Raw genomic sequence first — 20,857 nt, 5'->3', positions numbered from 1 at the left:
GTCCCTTCATCTCTTCCCCTTCTTAGATTTTCAAAATCTTCTCCCTTTTTCCAAAATCTTCTTTTGTTGGAAAACCTCTTTTAAAATATTTCTTTAAAAAATATCTTTTGCCCTTAGTGGCTTTCTTTCAAAAGTTTAGACACGATTAATTGTTGTAGTGAGTTACGATACCCCACGATTTTGATATTGATTGATATGATGGAATCTTTTCCACGTGAGAGAGCTAGTGGCATACTTGTTGATTTTATCCAAGTTGGAGCCCTTTTTTCATTTGTGATGCAAAGAATCCATCTGTTCTGATGTTTAAGATTAATTGTTGAGTATTCTCTCCTACGATGATAAAGTGTTTATTCCTTTTTAAACATCTTCCTTTTTAAGTGGAACTACATTAGCTCTGACTTCTCCATTGCACCGAGGAGGTATGTAGGCACAAGATGTAATGTCTTGTCGAGCTTATTTTAAAATAAAACAAACCATTTTCTTTCGCACACAATATCCTTTAAACACAGATTTTCAAAAAGGATCCTGTGGACTACCACATATATGAGGGGTGCTTAAAACCTTCCCCTTGTATAATCAACACCCGTACCTAAGATCTCTTTTTGTTTTAAAAACAAACTTTGAATTTTATTTCGTTCTTTTCCTATTTCCTTTGGAAACAATAAAGCGTGATGGTGACTTTCACTGAAATAATGAGTCAAGTCAACCAATGGCTTTGATCTCAGATTTGTTAGAACAAGATTTGTTCTGATCAATATTCTTAGTTTTGATGATAACAAGCATATGAATTTTGTATGAGATAATGTGGTACTCTAATACTATGCAATTTCCATTTTAGGAATTATATAAAGAGTATGCACAAAATCAGCGCAAGAAGCACTGACTCAGAAGGTTCAGCATGCAACATCAGAACATGGTCTGGCAAGACATCAGAAGATGGTCAAGCAGAATCAGAACATAGGTCTATGGAAGCATCAGAAGAACTTGAGATCAGAAGCAGAAGCACTGAAGTTCTCATGGTATCACGCTCAGAAGCACTTCAAGGTTAGAAGACAAGAAGATGCTCTGCACCAAGCTGTTTGACTCTGATGATATTCAAACGTTGTTTACACAAACATCAGATCAGAAGCAAGTACAAGATGGCAGGCTACGCTGACTGACAAAAGGAACGTTAGAAGCTATTAAAGGCAACGTCAGTAGACACAGCGAAAGCAAGGCTCGAGGTAGTTGACAAAAGAGTGAAACATTAAATGCAATGTTGTACGGAATACGCAAAGCATTAAATGCTCCCAACGGTCATCTTCTCAAGCGCCTATAAATATGAAGTTCTGATGAGAAGCTACGTTACGAATTCTGAATACAACACTTGCGCATTATACAGATCCGCTGTCAAATTCAAAAGCTCTCAAACTTCATCATCAAACTCACTACATTGCTGTTGTAATATCTTAGTGAGATTTAGGCTTAAACTTAAGATAAAATCACAGTTGTGATAATAGCTTTATAAGAAGCATTGTAACTCTTAAAAGAATTTGTTTACATTAAGTTGTAAGAACTAGAGTGAACAGGTTGTTGATCAGTATACTCTAGAAACTCTTAGAAGGTATCTAAGCAGATTGTTCCTAGAGTGATCAAGTTGTGATCAGTATACTCCAGAAGACTTAGCGGTTGGCTAAGTGGAAAACCATTGTAATCTCGTGTGATTAGTGGATTAAATCCTCAGGTGAGGTAAATCACTCCAAGGGGGTGGACTGAAGTAGTTTAGTTAACAATTAACCGGGATAAAAATCATTGTGAAAATAGTTTTTATCTTACAAGTTTTAAAGCTACACTTATTCAAAACCCCCCCCCCTTTCTAAGTGTTTTTCTATCCTTCAAGATTTTCCCCGCCACACAAGTATACTAGCTATTTCAACATTAAGACATTATGGCATCAATAACAATATTGGCATCGTCAACAATAATATTAGCATCATCAACAACAATGGCATCATATATCAAAAACAATGGCATCATCAACACAATGACATCAACAACAATGGAATCATCAACAACAATGGCATCATCATCAACACAATGGCATCATCAACAACGAATGCATCATCAACACAATGGCATCATCAACAACAATAAATACATAAACAACAACACCATCGGAAGTGGTGTATTTATGATCATAAACACAAGCACAATGGAAAAACATAGTCATAAAGCATATCATCATCATCATCAAAATAAACATATTGGAAATGAAGTTTACTAACTTTTACATACTGGAAACGTGATGAATAAGTAATAAAATGTTGAAAGATTCTTTGTCTTCTTCTTCGACGGTGCGTAAGGTAAGAACGATGAAGTTGGTGTCGTCTTCCACCTCGACAGTATGTAAGCCTAGAACGATGAAGTTCGATGAAAAGGGTGTTGTTGGCTGCAAATGATGTTGTTTCGTTAGGGTTGAAAACGGTGTTGCTACATTAGTGTTGAAAATGGTTTTTTTCGTTAGGGTTGAAAATGGCGTTATTTTGCCAGGGATGAAAATGGTGTTATTTCATAAGGGATGAAAATTCAACTGAAGAGACAAGCTAGCTAGTTGTGTTTTCTTTAAATGAATAAGTCATTCTATCACGGTATTATACAACAACCGTTGTGATATATGGAAGACTTAATAAAAATTTATTAAAAAAAAGTCAGGTTTAATCATTTAAAAATTTTAAAAATAAAAAATATATCACAACAACGATTTGATTAAAAAACTGTGGTGATATATGATTGATTTTAATGTGATCTTATAAAAAAAAACGTTAGGTTTTAGACATTTAAAATTTAAAAAAATATATCAAAATGGTTGGTTAAACAACTATGATGATATCACTTTTTTTTATCTAAAAATAAATAAAAAAGATAGGGGCATCTAACAAGTCTCTATTCTCATTAACAAAAATATGTAATTAACAATTTATTTTATCTGAACCTCATTGACCACTCTCACTAATAGTCAACAAAATAAATATTATTAACCATCTATTTTACATAATGCACTGCTTGCTTATATGCAATTATTTAAAACCAGTGATTAATACTTTGCAATTTGTTGGTTAGCAAAGTATATAAAATGATTAATATGTTATAGATAAAATAAGTGGTTAATATTATATAATTTATATGATTAATGAAGTAATCAAGTTGGTTAATGAAACAATTTAATAATTTTGTTACAAATTAATTCTTTATATTTCTTAAAAAAATTCTTTTGATATAAAACTATAAATTTTTTGTTTTAAAAACATTGCAAAAATATTTTAAAAAAATTACGGTATAAATAAAGTGTACTAATGATGTCAAATTTTGATGTTAAAAGTTGTGTTAGAAGGATGTCCAATAAGTTCCTATAAAATTGCTCGAGCAACCATCAAATATAGTAAGAATTCCTGCTCAAACAAAAGCCAATCAATGAGTTTACCTAATATAACATAATCAATACTCTATCAAGCAACCTTCTCAACCTCAAACTACAAACTTCTTGTACATATATAATGTTATTTTGACTAGTCTCTTAATTTCTTAGTATATGTTTTACATATATACTCCCTCAATTTCTCTCAATGGCCTTAAGAAATGCTTCTTCCATGACAAACTCTCCTTCCCACACAAACCAACGCATGTGCATGTGCTCGCCCACCAATCATCCTGGCTCGTTCAGGTGTAGCAAGCACAAGAAGTCTCCGCGTGTTGTGGTGGTTGTGCCGACATCTTCTACCTCTTCCAAGCCGGATAATCATAATTTGGATCGCTCGCCGATAGCCATATCTGCCAAGGCAAAATACTCGTTGAAGGCAATTGTCCTCCAAATAATTAAGGATCATTCTAAAAATGATCTTTATATGTCGGAGCCATTCCAAACAAAGCCTACTCCAACGTGCATGTGCTCGCCGACCAATCATCCTGGCTCGTTCCGGTGTAGCAAGCACAAGAAGTCGCCGAGTGTTGTGGTGACACCGCCATTATCTTCTTCTACCTCTTCCAAGTCGGATTATCCTAATTTGGATCGCTCGTGGATGACCATATCCCTCAAGGAGAATATCTCGTTAAAGGCATTTCGACTCCAAATAATTAAGCATCAATCTAAACATTATCTTCATAGGAGGAAGATATTCCAACCAAAACCTACTCGCTTTTCGGTAATGAACCGCATTGCAGTTTCTTGACCGATAGGAGTATGGTTCTTTTATGGCAAGCTCTCAAATCTCTTCCATACATTTCCCATAATATAGAAGAATAGTCACTTCCAAATGGTCCAATTTTTCCATTTTCTCTTGGAGGGAGAAAGATGAGAATACCTTATGGATTTGAGTTACGAGGATATATTAGATATCTTGGCATGAGGTTTTAGATGTGTGTGGAATAGACGAAATGACATATAAATCATGTTTGATTGTAAGTTTGTAATGGAAGAAATATTTTAGGTTTTGTTTAAACATGATATATAATACAAATACTTTTGGTCACGTTATTTCTCATTTTGTGTTTCTTTATAACTTATGGTACAATTGCACTAGACTTTAAATGTGTATTTAGTTACAAATTAAACCCAAAGAAATATTTTATGCTGCATGTTATTGACCAATTATTTGCAGGGCCGGTCAAATATATATGGAGGTTTAAGACAAAATTAAAAGTCAAATAGTTATAAAATATTAAAATATAACTATCATATTTTATTTTAAATTTAATTTTTTATTTTATTGGAGAATTTAAAAGTTAAAATTTCTTTTTTCTGAATGAGTTTGCCTCGTAGAAGTGTCTATTTTTTTATATACAAAATTATTTATTTATTATGGTAATTGATTTTACTTAATACATTTTTCATTCGATTAAAAAATTATTAATTCTTTTTATTTTTATCGTCGGAATAAAAATTTCAAGTATTTTTTAATTTTTTAAGTTTTCTAATTTTAAAATTTTAAAATTTTAAACTAAAAACTAAAAGAAAAACAATAAATGTGTCACGATATATTCAAATAAAATTAAAACAATAAATTCAAAAATATTGAAAAACTATTTGAAAATAAAACTTAATCATCTATTATTATTTATATAAAAATTTATTTCAAATACGGTTCCTCTACTTTATTATAGTATAATTGTTGATTGAAATAAGATTTATAAAATTATAAATAAAAAATATTTTAATAAAATGCGACTACTTACTAAAAAGAAAATAAAAAATAGGAAAAAGCTGACATGTGCCAAAATGACACGAGTTAATAAATTATTTATAGAAATATTTTTTTAGAACACGTGCTTTTAATGTGTCGAAACTTTAAATATGCCTTTATTACATTTAATTTTTTCTAATTATAATATATTTAGGACACATGTTAACCTGACTTAACAAAATATAACAAGAAAAGTGTAAAAAGATTAAAGTTCACATTTACAATTATTGAATATGTCCTTTATTAATAAGTGGTTTTTCATTTTAGGATGAAAACTGAGAGGTAAAACATTAAAATTGGCACAAGACACTAGAAAACCGTACAACTATGGCTGGCAATGAACCAAAGTAACTCGAAAATAGTTCGAAACTCGATTCGAAAATTAAATCGTTGAACTAGATTCATGAACCAAATGAGATGAGTATGAGCTAAAAACTAAGTTCGTTAACTAAATGAGCTGAACTTGAAGTATACATAGTTTGACTCGTTAGGTTCATGAGTTAACTCGATTATATATGAGATAGATTATATTGTCTTTAATAGTAGGTTTAAATATTTGCTCTAACGGTTTTAATTGCTAATTTATATTCTCTTGTGAGCAAAATATTTCTACAAATAATTATACAAATAAAATTAAATCGTATAAATTCCAATCTTATAACTTTTATTTTATTTCTATATTTTTATTTAAAAAATATTAATTTTAAATATATATATATATATATATATATATATATATATATATATATATATATATATATATATATATATATATATATATATATATATATATATATATGTATGTATATATATATATGTATGTATATTTCCAGATTCTTGTTTCGATTAAAACAACAACTTAACCCAAAGACTTATTTTCCATAGCAATCAATCAGTCAACAAAATTCATAAAACAGTAATTCTTCATAAATCCAAACGATACAGTAAAAACACATAATTCATAGTATTAATTTATACAATCCCAATCCTACATACTATCATCATATTCCCGGTTATTTAATTCGAACCCCACCCTTATCTTGTATATGGAGATTGCCTCTAATATCAGATCGAGTTCCTAATTTTTGGTTCCGGCTTGCACTTCTCGTATCCTCTCCTCCCAAACCCTTGCTCTACGTGACTCTGCTTTTATTCTTCTATCTGCCAAAAACCTAACCTTGTATCACTACTACTTTTATTTGGTTTTACAACTTGGAATGGACTATTCTTTTCTCCGTACATTCACTAACCAAATTAAACTAGCCCACATAGATTATTATACACACCTCCTAATAGTATTTCTTACACCATAATATAACCCAACTAAATAATTAATATTTTTAATAAACTAATTTATTCCCGGTAATGTTTCCTTCCTGCTAAAATCCAACTAAATAATTTAATCGCTCACCCATATATATATATATATATATATATATATATATATATATATATATATATATATATATATCCAACTTCGATCGAATTTCCATATTAATTCCTTGAATAACTTATTTAAATAACTAAATAAATTTTCGGGTGTTACATCCGAAATCAAAGTCAAAGAAGATTTATTCTGTTATTTGATAAGTAGTTGTTATGAACTTAAGCAGGCACATTATCAATGGTAAGATTTCTTTATGATTGATTACAGATACTAAAGGACTACTTTTAATCATTGTGTATTTGTGAAGAGATTTGTTGATCGTGAGTCGATCTTATTACTTTTGTATGTTGTTGATATGTTGATTGTAGAACAAAATATAGCGTGAATATCAGCAAGTTAAAGAATGACTTAAAGAATTATTTTTCTAAGAAAGACTTGAGGCCAATGAAACATATTAATGGTATGTCCGTCTTCCGTGATCTATAAGAGCATAAACTGTGGCTACCACAAGAAATGTATATTAATAATGTATTGAAGTGATTGCACATGGAAAAGAAAAATTCAATTGCCACTCCACTTGTTAGTCACTTTTTCTTACAGCAAATAAGGTTCCTACAAATGAAATTGAAAAGAGAAGATTTACAATGTGTCATATGTCTCAATTGTTGGATGTTTAATGTATGGATCGGTGTGGACACGAGTATATATAGAACATGTGGTTGGGGTTAATAGAAGATCCTTGTCTAATATTTGAAAAGATAATTGAAATGTTGTGAAATGGATCTTAAGATATCTCAAAGGAATTTATAAAATGAGTTTATACTTTAGACGTACAAAACTTGAGTTGATTATATATGCATATGCAAATATGAAGGGATATATATTGATTTTACAAAATCTACTTACGAATTCTCAATTGCCGTTTTCATTTGCTTTTCTCTTTGATTAAGAAATTCAGCAAAGGTTGGTTCTTTTCTTCTCTATCTTATATCACTTTGTTATAACTTGAGTATCATGATCTTTGTATCCTTTTGATTCATATGTTTTGTTATTTTTTCCACAACCTCCTTGATGATTCAGTTTTCAAAAGGTAAAGATCTGAGAACTTGCAATGAGTTGAAGGACATAGAAGCAATTTTCAAGATGAAGAGGCTCTAAGGACGAGAAGTGAGTTGAAGAACATAGAATCAAATTTGAAGGTCAAGAGGTTTTTTTACAGAGAAACCATTATACTGTTTAATCAAGGTAAATATTTCAGAAGAAGCGTTGCACATAGAAAATGTGAGTGTTGCAATTTTAAATGGTGCATCTAAGGTGTTTGATGATATGTCTGTTAGAGCTTTGTTCCTAAAAATTTTAGGTTTGTTTAGAGGAGGTTTAAAACCCCGCAACTTCAAGTGTTTTCTGATTTTTGTCAGTGTGCCTTTCACGTGGCGTACAGCCACGTCAGCTTCCGTTAATGAAAGTTGACGGCAGAGACTAAAATTGTGGATAAAAAACTTTACGAAGATCATTGTTTGAAGAAAGATTTTAGAAAGACTAAAAATAAAAATTGGAATATTTATAAGAACTACAAATATATTTAACCCTAACTAATATTGAGATTTTAGCCAGGCAAAAAATAAAAAATCTCTTTTGTTTAATTTCTTATTATACATCGGTGAGCTTATAAGACAATATCTTTGAAAAAGGTTAGCTTATTTTTATTTAAAATGATTTATATGCTATAGAACATTGGAAAAAATTGGAAAAAACTATGATATATGAAAAGTTGTTTTTGTTGTTTATTAAATGAATACAATGAAAGTTGTTATATCTATTCAACTTTGTTATAATAAAGTACATATTTAAGTATTATTTTTTCTGTGAAACCATTGTTATTTTTATCTTCAATCATAAATTGTTATAATAAAAGTTGAGATTTAAGTAATAAGTATTATTTTTTTCTTAAAGATTAATTTGTTCTTTACAAGATTATTATAATTTTGTTGTATTTATTAGGTTTTTGAGGGATTGCTTTATGGCAGATAACATATATTGGAGGAGTTGCAAAGATGAAAATTGTATTGTGACGGATGTAAATTGATAACACATATTGGAGGAGTTGCAAAGATGAAGAGATGAAAAAGATCTCAAATTGATAACACATACTGGGATGTAAATTGTGACGAATACAAGCGGATCTCAAATTGAGAGATGTATATTTGGGACATTTAATTTAAAAGATTAAATGGGTAATCATAAAATAAGTCAATTACTTATTTTAAATAAGGGTTAATGAACTTTTTGATCCCTCTAAATTTTGCAGATTTCGTTTTTAGTCCCTCCAAAATTTTCCTTTAAAAAATCGTCCCTTCAAAATTTTTCGTCTAAACTATTGGTCCCTAACGTCAAATTTGCTAGAGATTAGCTACGACTTTAGCCACCGATTAGCTACGGAATTTGACGTTATGGACCAATAGTTCGGAAGAAAATTTTTGAAGGGATGATTACTTGAAGGAAAATTTTGGAGGGACTAAAAACGAAATTTGAAATATTTAAAGGGATGAAAAAGTTCATTAACCCTTTAAATAAAAATAAAAAAAACAGACTTATGATACTTTATTTGTCCTTAAATTTTTTAATGGCCCAATTTTTTCTTCTTATCTTAGATTAAAAAATAAAATAAAAAAATTTGAAATGATAGTTGTTCATTTGGGCTTTTTCTAGAACGACCCAAAAATAATTAAAATTATGTTGTTTTTATAAGTTGGGTTTAAATTTTAAACTAGCCCAATTAAATTCAATATCCGAATAAACCGCCTTACATAACCGAACTGAATCCACCCGAATCCTTAAAAACCAATATTTGAACCGGTCGGGAGTTAGGCCTATAAACATCACCCATGAGTTAGATCGGTTTGAGGGTTTGGGTCCGAACCCGAACTAATCTGAACTGATGTCCAGCCCTAACTACAATATTAAGAATGTTATACGGTCACAAAAAGCCACTAAACGAATAGGTGTATGCAGTTGAGAAAACAAAAACAAAATAAGGGTATCACGCTTGTACCTTTGCATGAACATATAGAAATTGTAATTCACGTCAAATAGAATTATATGCAGGCCAGTATGCTGAATAAAATTCAGACAAGATCGAGGATAAGGCAGAATCATTAGATATGCCAACTTGCACTTATGACTATTTTATTCTATAGAGTCAAACAAATTAAACAAATCCCATTTGAAATTAAAAATATGAATTCTTCAGTTAGACTAGTATATAACTATTTAAAATATCTAAGCAACTAGTACTTATTTTTCCATTATATGTTCTTTTTTTTTTGGGCACGTAAAGCTTTCATTTGTAAAATGTTTAGTTGGTGATATACTCCAATGTAAGTTTGAACTCACTCCCACAATCTTATCAATCAAAATTTAAAAATTATTTTTGAAAAAAAAATGAGGAAGTGGGTGAATTTTACAATAATAATATTAATATTATGCCTAATTTTTATTGGAAGCATTACTAATTAATGTCAAGGACGACAAAAAGTCAACCTACTTGTATTATGAAAAACAAAAATATTTTTCATTTTTGTTTTTCCAACTTGGATAGTGATGCTTTGATATCGTCAAGACAACACTAATATATATTTTAACTTAATTAAATGAATTTAATATATCCTTCACCTGTCTCATATGGTATTGAGGTCTTTAAAAAGATTTTTTTTAGACAATAAATATCTTCAACCTTCACCTAAGTGCCACTTCAATTATATTTTTTTTTACTTTTGTTCTTCATCCTTCTATATCGAGTGGTTTAAGCCTTATAGTTTAAGGTAATTTTATGATTTGAAATCACTCCTTTAAATAATTTGTCTTCTTTTATATTTAAATAAATTATTTTAATACGGATATAATTTTTCTTACATGATTTTTCAAAAGTTGTGTAAGAATTAGCGTGTGACACAAAAATTATTAAGGCTTAAATGCAACTTTGGTCCCCCTATTTTGCTTTTTTTTTTTATTTTGATCCCCCCACTTTCAAAACCACCGTTTTAGTCCCTATTTTAACTTTGCTGCTTGGATTTAGTCCCCCAGTCAATTTGGTGCATAATTTTAATGACGTGGCGTGTTTTTGGCTGATGTGTCAATGCCAAATCATTTAAATATTACTTAAATAATGATTTATATTTTCATAATTATTTTGATATTTTCATTAATTAAAATAATATCAATTAAGTTAAATAGAAAATAAACAAAATGGAATTAAACAAAAACCACATTGTTCGCTTTCCATTCCATTCCTTACTCTGTAACTAAACAAAATGAAGAACGAAGAACCCTAGGCTGCGACGAAGACGAAGTGGATCTGGTTTCGATAACCCAAGTCACGTTGTCTCAAATTCGATTACGTTTGCTACAGTCACACTGTTTGTTTTCTCAGTGGAAGAAATAGCGTCACCCAGCTTCGTCTCCAGGTAAAATTATGTTTACTATCAGTCTCGTTTTCATTATACCATCCACTCTTGATGATTCTATATTGTGGTCCCGATCCCTAATTCTGTGGTCCCGTGTTTGTGTTTCCATGTTTAGGGTTTGATTTGTTTTTGATGTGGTCCCAGATTCTGATTACTTTATTTTGTGGTCCCGTGTTTGTGTTTCCAAGTTTATGTTGTGGTCCCATATTCTAATTTGTCGTGTTATCGTGTTCTGTTGTAGGCCTTCAGAAACTCAACTCGTTAGACTCCGAATACATCATCGGGGATGTTTTGTGGACAACCCAGTGAAGTTATATGTTGGTGACATTGTTACTGAGATGGATTGGGACTGGGATGTGGACTACCTGTCCTATATGCAAATCGAAGATATGATCAAAGCTCAAGGGTATTGTAACATAAAGTGTGTGTGGTATTTGAATCCAAACTTGTCATTTTCCCGTGGACTTAGGTCGTTGAACAATGATAGCGACGTGTTAAGGTTTGTGGAAGACGTTAGAGGATTTAAAGTCGTTGACATTTACGTTGAGCACAAGGTTGAAGAAAATGTGGAGGAAGTAAATGTGGAGGAAGTAAATGTGGAGGAGGATGTAAATGTGGAGGTTGAGGTTAATAATGAGGAGGTGGAGGTTAATAATGAGGAGGCTGCAAATCCCGAGCAAAATGTGGATGTGGAAGTTGATAATGAACAGGAAAATGTGGAGGATGTAAATGAAGATGAAGAGGAAAATGTGGATAATGAGGAGGATGTAAATGAAGAGGAAAATGTGGAGGATGCAAATGAGGAGGAAAATGTGGAGGATGCAAATGAGGAGGAAAATGTGGAGGATGCAAATGAAGATAGTGAATCTGATCCCGATTATAAAATGAGCAGTGAGGAAGATGAGGATGATGATGAAGTTGTTTTTGATGAGTTGGATTTAGGTACTGATGCTGGAATTGATTGGACCACAATTCTCCCTACGGTTCCAACACAAAACTCTTCAAGGATCGATGTCACTTCTGATAATGACAGTTGTGATTCAGAAGTACTTCGTACTCCACCGGATAGTGATGCCGAAGATGCGATAAAGGAGTATCCAACTTTTAAGAAAGATACAAAATTTGAATTAGGGATGATGTTCAAGGATAAAGATCAAATCAAAGATGCCATCAAGGAGTTTGCATTGGAGAAAAACAAGAGTTTTGTGATCAAGAAAAATGACAAGAGGAGAGTTGTTGTCAAATGTATTGAAGGATGTCCATTTCATATTAGGTTTAGCAAGAGGTCTACCAACCAATTTTGGCAAGTTGTTAGCTTCGTTGATCAACATACTTGTCATAGGACATCCAAGAATAGACAAGCGACAACACAATGGTTAGCTCGCAAATTTGTGGATACTTTAAGGCACACTCCTGAAATGAAAAGTAAAGGCCTGGTTGCAGAAGGTCTTCAAAGGTGGGGGGTAAAGTTGTCAAACCATCAAGCATATAGAGCCAAGAGGAAGGCAATAGAATTGATTCAAGGTGCTGGCCGCGAACAATTTAACCATCTTTGAAGTTATGCCGAGGAGTTGTTAAGGTCAAATCCAAACTCTACTGTTATCATTAAGTGTGTTGATTCAGCTGCAGGTCCTGTATTTGAAAGAATATACGTATGCTTAGAAGCTTGTAAGGCAGCGTTTGCAACTACGTGTAGACCTTTAATTGGATTGGATGCCTGTTTTCTAAAAGGGGAATATGGAGGTCAGTTAATAGGTGTTGTTGGTAAGGATGGAAATAACAAGATTTATCCAGTTGCTTATGCCGTCGTCGAAGCTGAAACGAAGGACTCTTGGCAATGGTTTCTGAAGCTATTACTTGACGACTTAAATTCCGTGCAAGAAATGGATTATGGATTTATATCTGATCAACAGAAGGTATGTTATCTAATATGTTATCTAGTTGTTATATAATATGTTATCTAGTTGTTATATAATATGTTATCTAATTGTTATATAATATGTTATCTAATATGTTAGCTAATTATTATCTTGTTGTCCAGGGTTTGGTATCGGCTATTCTAGAGACAAGCCAAAATGTTGAACATCGACTGTGTGTTAAACACTTATATGGCAATTGGAGGAAGAAATATCCTGGGATAATAATGAAGGAAGCACTATGGAGGGCAGCTCGGGCCACAACAATACCTGGATGGCAAAGATAAATGAATCACATGAAAGAGCTCAATCCCAATGCTTGGAAACACATGATGGATGTGCCTGTAGCAAGTTGGAGTAGGTCTCACTTCAAGACAAACACACAATGCGATTTGCAAGTCAACAACATGTGCGAAGCTTTTAATCGAGCAATATTGGAGTACAGGGACAAGCCGATCATTTCATTGCTAGAAGGAATCAAACATTACATAACAGTCAGAATTTCTACTCAAAAGGAGAAATTAGGTAGATGCAAAGGTGTAATCAGCCCTAACATTCAAAAAGTGTTGGAAAGAACAAAGAGGGAGACTGAAGGCTGGATTGCGACATGGCACGCAGATGACGAGTTTGCTATATTTGGGGTTTCAAACGGTGTCGAGATGTATCCTGTTAATTTGCTGCAAAAGAAGTGTGGTTGTAGGAGATGGGACTTGACCGGAATCCCATGTTGTCATGCTATCTCATGCATATGGTTTGCCAAGAAAGAACCTGAAGAATTTGTTTCACCATTCTATAGGTAACATGTTCTGCAGTTATGCTATACCATAGTATGTTACGTAATATGCAATCTGATGTATTGTTTTTTGTGTAGGAAATCTACTGTGTTGGCTACCTATAGCCATATCATTATGCCAACCAATGGCCCTCAACTATGGCCGGTGAATGTTGCTCACCCAATCAACCCTCCATTCATGAGGAGGTCTATCGGTCGTCCAAAAAAGAATCGCAACAAGGCAAACGATGAACCGAGAACAAGAAATACGCTTCCTAGAAGTCTACAAACTGTCAAGTGCAAGAAATGTGGTATTTTTGGCCACAACAAACGAACGTGTAAAGGGAAGAGAGCCGCGGATAGAGAGATTCCTAAAGGTGGAAACAAAAAAGCAAAAAAAAGTGTTGACAAGTCTTTGAAATTGGGTGCACAAACAATTATGGAAGGAGGATCACAAGCTCCTCCACCAACACAAGAATAATTATGCCATTGTGGTGTTGAACTTAGGATGTAGTGCTGAACTTAAATGTTATGCTGTTATTTTGGTGTAGTGCTGAACTTAGGATAGTCCTGAACTTAAATTTTATGCTGTTATTTTGGTGTTCTGTTTATGCAGCAGTTAGTTTGGTGTAGTGCTGAACTTAGGATAGTCCTGAACTTAAATCATATGCACAAACTTTTATTTATGCTAAGCTGATATGGAAGTTTATGCATTTTACTTTTGTAAGCTGGTATGGAATTATGGCATTTTACTTTTGTAAGCTGGTATGCATTTTACTTTTGTAAGCTGGTCTGGTATGGCATTTTACTATGGATCTTTTGTAAGCTGATATTGCAGTATAATACATATGTTGTTATGTATGCTGAGTTGTTGATATTGTTAGTATAATACATATGTTACTATGGATCTTTTGTTAGCTTTGCATGTTACCGACAGTGTGACCTATGAGGAAGTGACTTTAGGTTCAATGACAAATGCACCAACAGAATCGTAGTTCATTGGAAAGGAAAATAACGAATTGTGTTTTACATATACAATTGATTCCTAGAAATCAATTTACACTTTCCCTTAGAATAGTAATTTTAAATCTGACATTTACACTAGTAGGCTTCAGTTGACATACATACCAGACAAAGTTCTTGCAATTGAATACACCAAAGAGTCTAAAGAACAGATACCAACATATTGCTAATAAATTGAACAAGTTCAACATTGAGAAGCCTTTGTATTACAAGTCTTTATAATTGACAGGTCTTTAAAATTGAGAAGCCTTTGTATTACAGGTCTTTAAAATTGACAGGTCTTTAAAATTGACAAGCCTTTGTATTACAGGTCTTTAATAGCCTCAACTTCAATATTCTGCTTAAAGGAAATGAATTGTTGACTGATATCACAGAATTTCTCATTAGTTCAATATTGAGAAGTCTTTCACATTAGTTCAATATTGCCAATTTCAAACAGAATTTCAACTTCAATTTTAGCTATACATTATCAGTCTTACATATTTCCGAATCCCATGTAATGTTATCTTCTTTCTCACATTCTAAAAAAGCGAAACCAACCGAAAATACCATGTCCGTAGAAGTCACACCGACAATTTCTAGAAGCGGAAGCCTATACTTATTGGTCTTGTACGTCGAATTAATTAAAAAGACCGTTGGAAATGTGTTGAACAACTTTATACTTTCAGGATGAGTTCAAAATATGTCACGAACAGTAACCTTGTCTTCACATGCTCTGAAACTTGAAACGTATTTGTTATCACCCAAAAGTTTCAAAAGGTGTTGCATTTCCGACCTCGGACCCATTTTCAAAACTTTGAGATTGTATTGTTCATTGTATACCTACTTGATATTTGAAACATTCTCTAGTATTTTTCGCTTCAAGTCAGCAAGTATATTTCTCGACACAACTTTGACTATCGATAATTCTGAAATAGAATCCTTCTCTTCGCGACTTAGCCGACACACAATCGGATGCCCGTGTAGCTTGGTTTCCAATGTGTGATTATGAAGTTCGCAAACGACGCTAAAACGCCATAAACCATCAACCCTACAAGATATGTGCAACTTAAACGGACACACACACTTTCTCGATCCTGTGTCATCATGTTTAATTTCCGATTTGATGGAACATACTTCCCACCCCTCTCGCGTTTCATCACAACAAATGCTTTCCTTCTTCTAGTGCCATTGTCGGACCTTGCTATCACAACGCCAAATCCAAGCTTACTAGCTTCATTTCAAACCCACTCTAGCAAATGTTCACGACAACTGAAAGTCATTTCATTTGTAAATTGTGGTCAAACATCCACCACATAGGCAATTGTTTTAACATCGTTAATCACCTCTTTCGGAGCTTCTAACTCATCCCTGACAATGTTATTGAGATGCACCATACCTAAAAAATGCACAAAACATACATACTGTCAAAACTGTTTTTTAAATTCTGAAACAGACATTTTTCCGGAAATGCATCTCCGAAACAAGTTTGGTGGATTTCGAAAATGCATTTCTGAACTAACGCAGTTTTTCATCCATAAATTAGCAACAATGCAGTGAAATGAGAGATGGAGTGAGGAAATTTTACCTCAAATTGTAGCTTTCTATGCTCTCTTTGATATGATGAACCACTTGGAACTTGGTTTGGAGACAAAAAAATTGATTCAAAATAGTTGAGGTTTTGGAGAGGGGTTGTGTTTTGTTTGGAACATACTGAATGAAATAGTAAAGGAGAGAAAAAGTTATATGAAGGGTTTTTTCGGATATGCATCTTTGAAAAAACACCTGACATTTTAAATTCAACGTTTAAATTGGAAATGGGTGTTTTCGGATATATATATATATATATATATATATATATATATATATATATATATATATATATATATATATATATATATATATATATATATCCGAAATCTTGAAAATTAGAATATGGGTGTCTTCGGAGATCTCCGAAAGGTATTTTGTTTGGAACATACTGAATGAAATAGTAAAGGAGAGAAAAAGTTATATGAAGGGTTTTTTCGGATATGCATCTCCGAAAAAACACCTGACATTTTAAATTCAACGTTTAAATTGGAAAAGGGTGTTTTCGGATATATATATATATATATATATATATATATATATATATATATATATATATATATATATATATATATATATATATATATATATATCCGAAATAGTTGATCTGGGTGATTTCGGAGATGCATATCCGAAATCTTGAAAATTAGAATATGGGTGTCTTTGGAGATCTCCGAAAGGTATTTTGGAGTTTTCATGGGTGTTTTTCACCCTATATGGATGTACAAAGAATTTTCATTGAAATTATGTTGTTTTATAAGTTGGGATTAAATTTTAAACTGGCCCAATTAAATTCAATATCCAAAACAACCCAACTTACATTACCGAAACCGATTCCATCCGAATCTATAAAAACCGATATTTGAATCGGTTGGAAATTGGACCTATAAACATCACCGTGAATTAGACAGGTTTAGGGGTTTGGGCCCGAACTCAAACCAGTCCGAACCACTGTCCAGCCCTAGCTACAATATTAGATATGTTACACGGCCTCGAAAAGCCACTAAACGAATAGGTGTATGCAGTTGAGAAAACAAAAACAAAATAAGGGTATCACGCTTGTACCTTTGCATGAACATATAGAAATTGTAATTCACGTCAAATAGAATTATATGCAGGCCAATATGCTGAATAAAATTCAGACAAGATCGAGGATAAGGCAGAATCATTAGATATGCCAACTTGCACTTATGACTATTTTATTCTATAGAGTCAAACAAATTAAACAAATCCCATTTGAAATTAAAAATATGAATTCTTCAGTTAGACTAGTATATAACTATTTAAAATATCTAAGCAACTAGTACTTATTTTTCCATTATATTTTCTTTTTTTTTTTTGGGCACGTAAAGCTTTCATTTGTAAAATGTTTAGTTGGTGATATACTCCAATGTAAGTTTGAACTCACTCCCACAATCTTATCAATCAAAATTTAAAAATTATTTTTGAAAAAAAAATGAGGAAGTGGGTGAATTTTACAATAATAATATTAATATTATGCTTAATTTTTATTGGAAGCATTACTAATTAATGTCAAGGACGACAAAAAGTCAACCTACTTGTATTATTAAAAACATAAATATTTTTCATTTTTGTTTTTCCAACTTGGATAGTGATGCTTTGATATCGTCAAGACAACACTAATATATATTTTAACTTAATTAAATGAATTTAATATATCCTTCACCTGTCTCATATGGTATTGAGGTCTTTAAAAAGATTTTTTTTAGACAATAAATATCTTCAACCTTCACCTAAGTGCCACTTCAATTATATTTTTTTTACTTTTGTTCTTCATCCTTCTATATCGAGTGGTTTAAGCCTTATAGTTTAAGGTAATTTTATGATTTGAAATCACTCCTTTAAATGATTTTTCTTCTTTTATATTTAAATAAATTATTTTAATACGGATATAATTTTTCTTACATGATTTTTCAAAAGTTGTGTAAGAATTAGCGTGTAACACAAAAATTATTAATATATAATAGAAATCGAATTCAAGATTATGAGAGGAGTATACTTCCAATTCCAAAACCTAAGTCTCTACTACTAAATCAACTATTGAGTTAGTCTTATTTCGATGTTGTTTTGATGCATTGACCATTATTTAAAAATAAAAAGCTTAGTACTTTAAATTAAATTAAATTATGTTTCTTAGAAGTACTTAATACCTTTAATTGAAGAAGAATAACTGCTATAGAAATGAAACATTGTTATTCAATGAACCAATTAGATGTGGACAGGACAAGTTGACACGTGACCTTGTAAAATGTATCCGTAGACTTCTAACTAACAAAGCTAACTCACCAATAATGGACCCCTAGACTTTCAAAGTTCATGTATGTGTTGAAAAATGGGGATTAATGTATTATGACCATCTCAAATCCACGGGTCTTTTTGAACAATATATTGAATATTTCACTCCTTTTCCTTTAATTCTCTTTTTTCTTTTAATTTTGTTTAATTGACAGAACTAATTACTATATAGAGGATTGTCCAAAACCTTAATAATACTCCTATATTATATAAAAGGTCTCGGCCATAAAACTAAACTAAAGTATACACTCTTGAAAATTTAAAAGTATTGTTTTTTTGTTTTATTTATTGATTGGGACATCAGAGTGTTTTACATGTACCACCCTCTAACACATGTCCAAACCAAAAAAATATATTTTGCAGACAAATGTTACTTGACATTATCTTCTAATCAATTTTCAACTCATTGTTGGGATGCTTTTGGTGTAGCCATCAATGAAGTGTTCTCTCCAGATAGTCACCCCTTCACCTTCTATGGTAAGATAATGTGTCATAGAATGCAAGTCACTTCAGTTTATGTGCGAGAAAATTATGGTGTCACATAATCAATAAAAAATGGCTCCAGTATCTTATTGGCAAATATTTTCATATGTATACAAATAAAAAAGTCTAAGAAATTTGCTTCTCCAAAAAATCCAGATACCAGAACAACAAAAATGGACTTCAAAATTATAAGAAATTAATTTGATGCTTTTGCAAACCTCGTAAATTAAATCAAGTAGCTGATGTTTTGAGTGAGAAATTTATTAGTGAAGAATCCTTGTTGTTCACTTTGTCCTCCCCAGTTTATCTCTTAAAAACGTCAAAAGTTTTGGTAAAACAGGTGGAACAAAATGATAGTGAACACAAGTTGTACACCTTTTCAAAAGGACTATTTTATTACAAAGATAAATTTTTTGTACCTAACCTTTAAGGGCTTCGCAACTCTCTGTTGCATAAGTATCAATGCACCCCAATAATAAGTCATTATGGTGTTAACACCACAATAGCGCGGTTGTCAGCCTCTTCTGCTTGGCTTGACCTCTATTTGGAAGTAGAAAAGATTTATCAAAAAATATTATCTTTGTCAACATAACAAATATCAAACTCAAAAAAAGAAAGGCTTTTACAACTTCTACCAATACCAAATCAAGTATGGGAAGAACTTACCATGGATTTTATAACACATCTACCAAACTCCTTTGACCATATTGTCATTTGGATAATCTGTGATCGGCTCACCAAATTTATGAACTTCGTCGCCTTGTCGGCCAAGTTCTCAGCTAAAGACCTTGCATCTCGCTTCTTAGTAAAAATCTTCCGCCTACACGATATTCAACAATCCATAGTCTTTGATCGAGATCCTTTGTTTCTCAATACTTGCTAGAAATAGTTTTTTAATATCCAAGATACTACACTCAAATACACCACCTCTTATAACACAGAAATAGATGGACAGGTTGAAGTACTTAACTGTTGTCTAGAAACTTACCTTAGATGTTTTGTCACCAATCACCCTCGCCAATGGTATAAGTTCTCCACCTTACTGAACATGCAACAAAATATTGAGAAAAATGAGATACAAGTAAATAAGAACAAACTTGATACTATTTTCCATGTTGGGGACTTGGTAACGTTACAATTGCAACCTTATTGTCAACTTAACAGAAAAACATCTAAAAAATTATCAAGTGATTCTTTGGACCCTACACTTTTATGAAACGTGTGGGATAAGTGGTCTACAAACTAGATCTTCTTTTTTATTTTCTCTATTAAGTCCATATTTTGGTAAGGACATTGGTCCTAATATTTCCCCTCTTTGAGTATATTTAAAATGATATTTTCACTTAAGAGATGGAAGAAAAGGCCCAAGATGAAACCCAACAATTAATATTTTCAAACATTTTTAAGTCTGGTTCGGATTTTGGAACAAATAAGAAGGAAAAGGAGAAACAAAGGAAAAAATAATAATGTGGGAGAAATTGAACAAATTAATAATATGTAGGGAACTACAATGACTAGTTCTCAAGTGGCTTTAACTAAGAATGTGTTTCAAACCCCATCTCACTTTCTTAAGTCTCAAAACATAACTTACTAGCCTCAAAGTACTACCCAAAATCCAAAGACAAATCTGAACCATGTAATTTAAAAAGTACATGTAAATTGTCTAGATCGTGTGATGTCTTTTAATATCAACCAACTCGCATCATGTGGCA

General features: G+C 32.0%; 2 protein-coding genes and 1 long non-coding RNA gene across 3 annotated transcripts; 2 read left to right on the top strand and 1 right to left on the bottom strand.

Moving 5' to 3' along the window:
• Positions 1-3,558: 3,558 nt before the first annotated feature.
• Positions 3,559-4,510, top strand: LOC131638893 (uncharacterized). Its single transcript, XM_058909429.1, has one exon. The coding sequence runs from the start codon at positions 3,603-3,605 to the stop codon at positions 4,203-4,205; it is 603 nt and encodes a 200-aa protein (XP_058765412.1). The 5' UTR covers positions 3,559-3,602; the 3' UTR covers positions 4,206-4,510.
• Positions 4,511-11,404: 6,894 nt separating this feature from the next.
• LOC131638892 (uncharacterized) lies at positions 11,405-13,269 on the top strand. Its single transcript, XM_058909428.1, has 3 exons — positions 11,405-12,590; positions 12,696-12,982; positions 13,108-13,269. Exons 1-3 carry the CDS (start codon positions 11,405-11,407, stop codon positions 13,267-13,269), a joined length of 1,635 nt encoding a protein of 544 aa, XP_058765411.1.
• Positions 13,270-16,946: 3,677 nt separating this feature from the next.
• Positions 16,947-20,357, bottom strand: LOC131638890 (uncharacterized). The gene is made up of 3 exons (XR_009294792.1): positions 20,134-20,357; positions 19,812-20,053; positions 16,947-19,685 (listed from the first exon to the last, which is right to left on the bottom strand). It is a non-coding gene; the product is annotated as an uncharacterized LOC131638890 (long non-coding RNA).
• Positions 20,358-20,857: the final 500 nt, after the last annotated feature.

The sequence above is a fragment of the Vicia villosa genome, unplaced genomic scaffold (assembly GCF_029867415.1).
Source record: "Vicia villosa cultivar HV-30 ecotype Madison, WI unplaced genomic scaffold, Vvil1.0 ctg.002471F_1_1, whole genome shotgun sequence".
NCBI classification, from domain to species: domain Eukaryota; kingdom Viridiplantae; phylum Streptophyta; class Magnoliopsida; order Fabales; family Fabaceae; genus Vicia; species Vicia villosa.
This window is presented reverse-complemented; position numbering and strand designations above follow the sequence as displayed.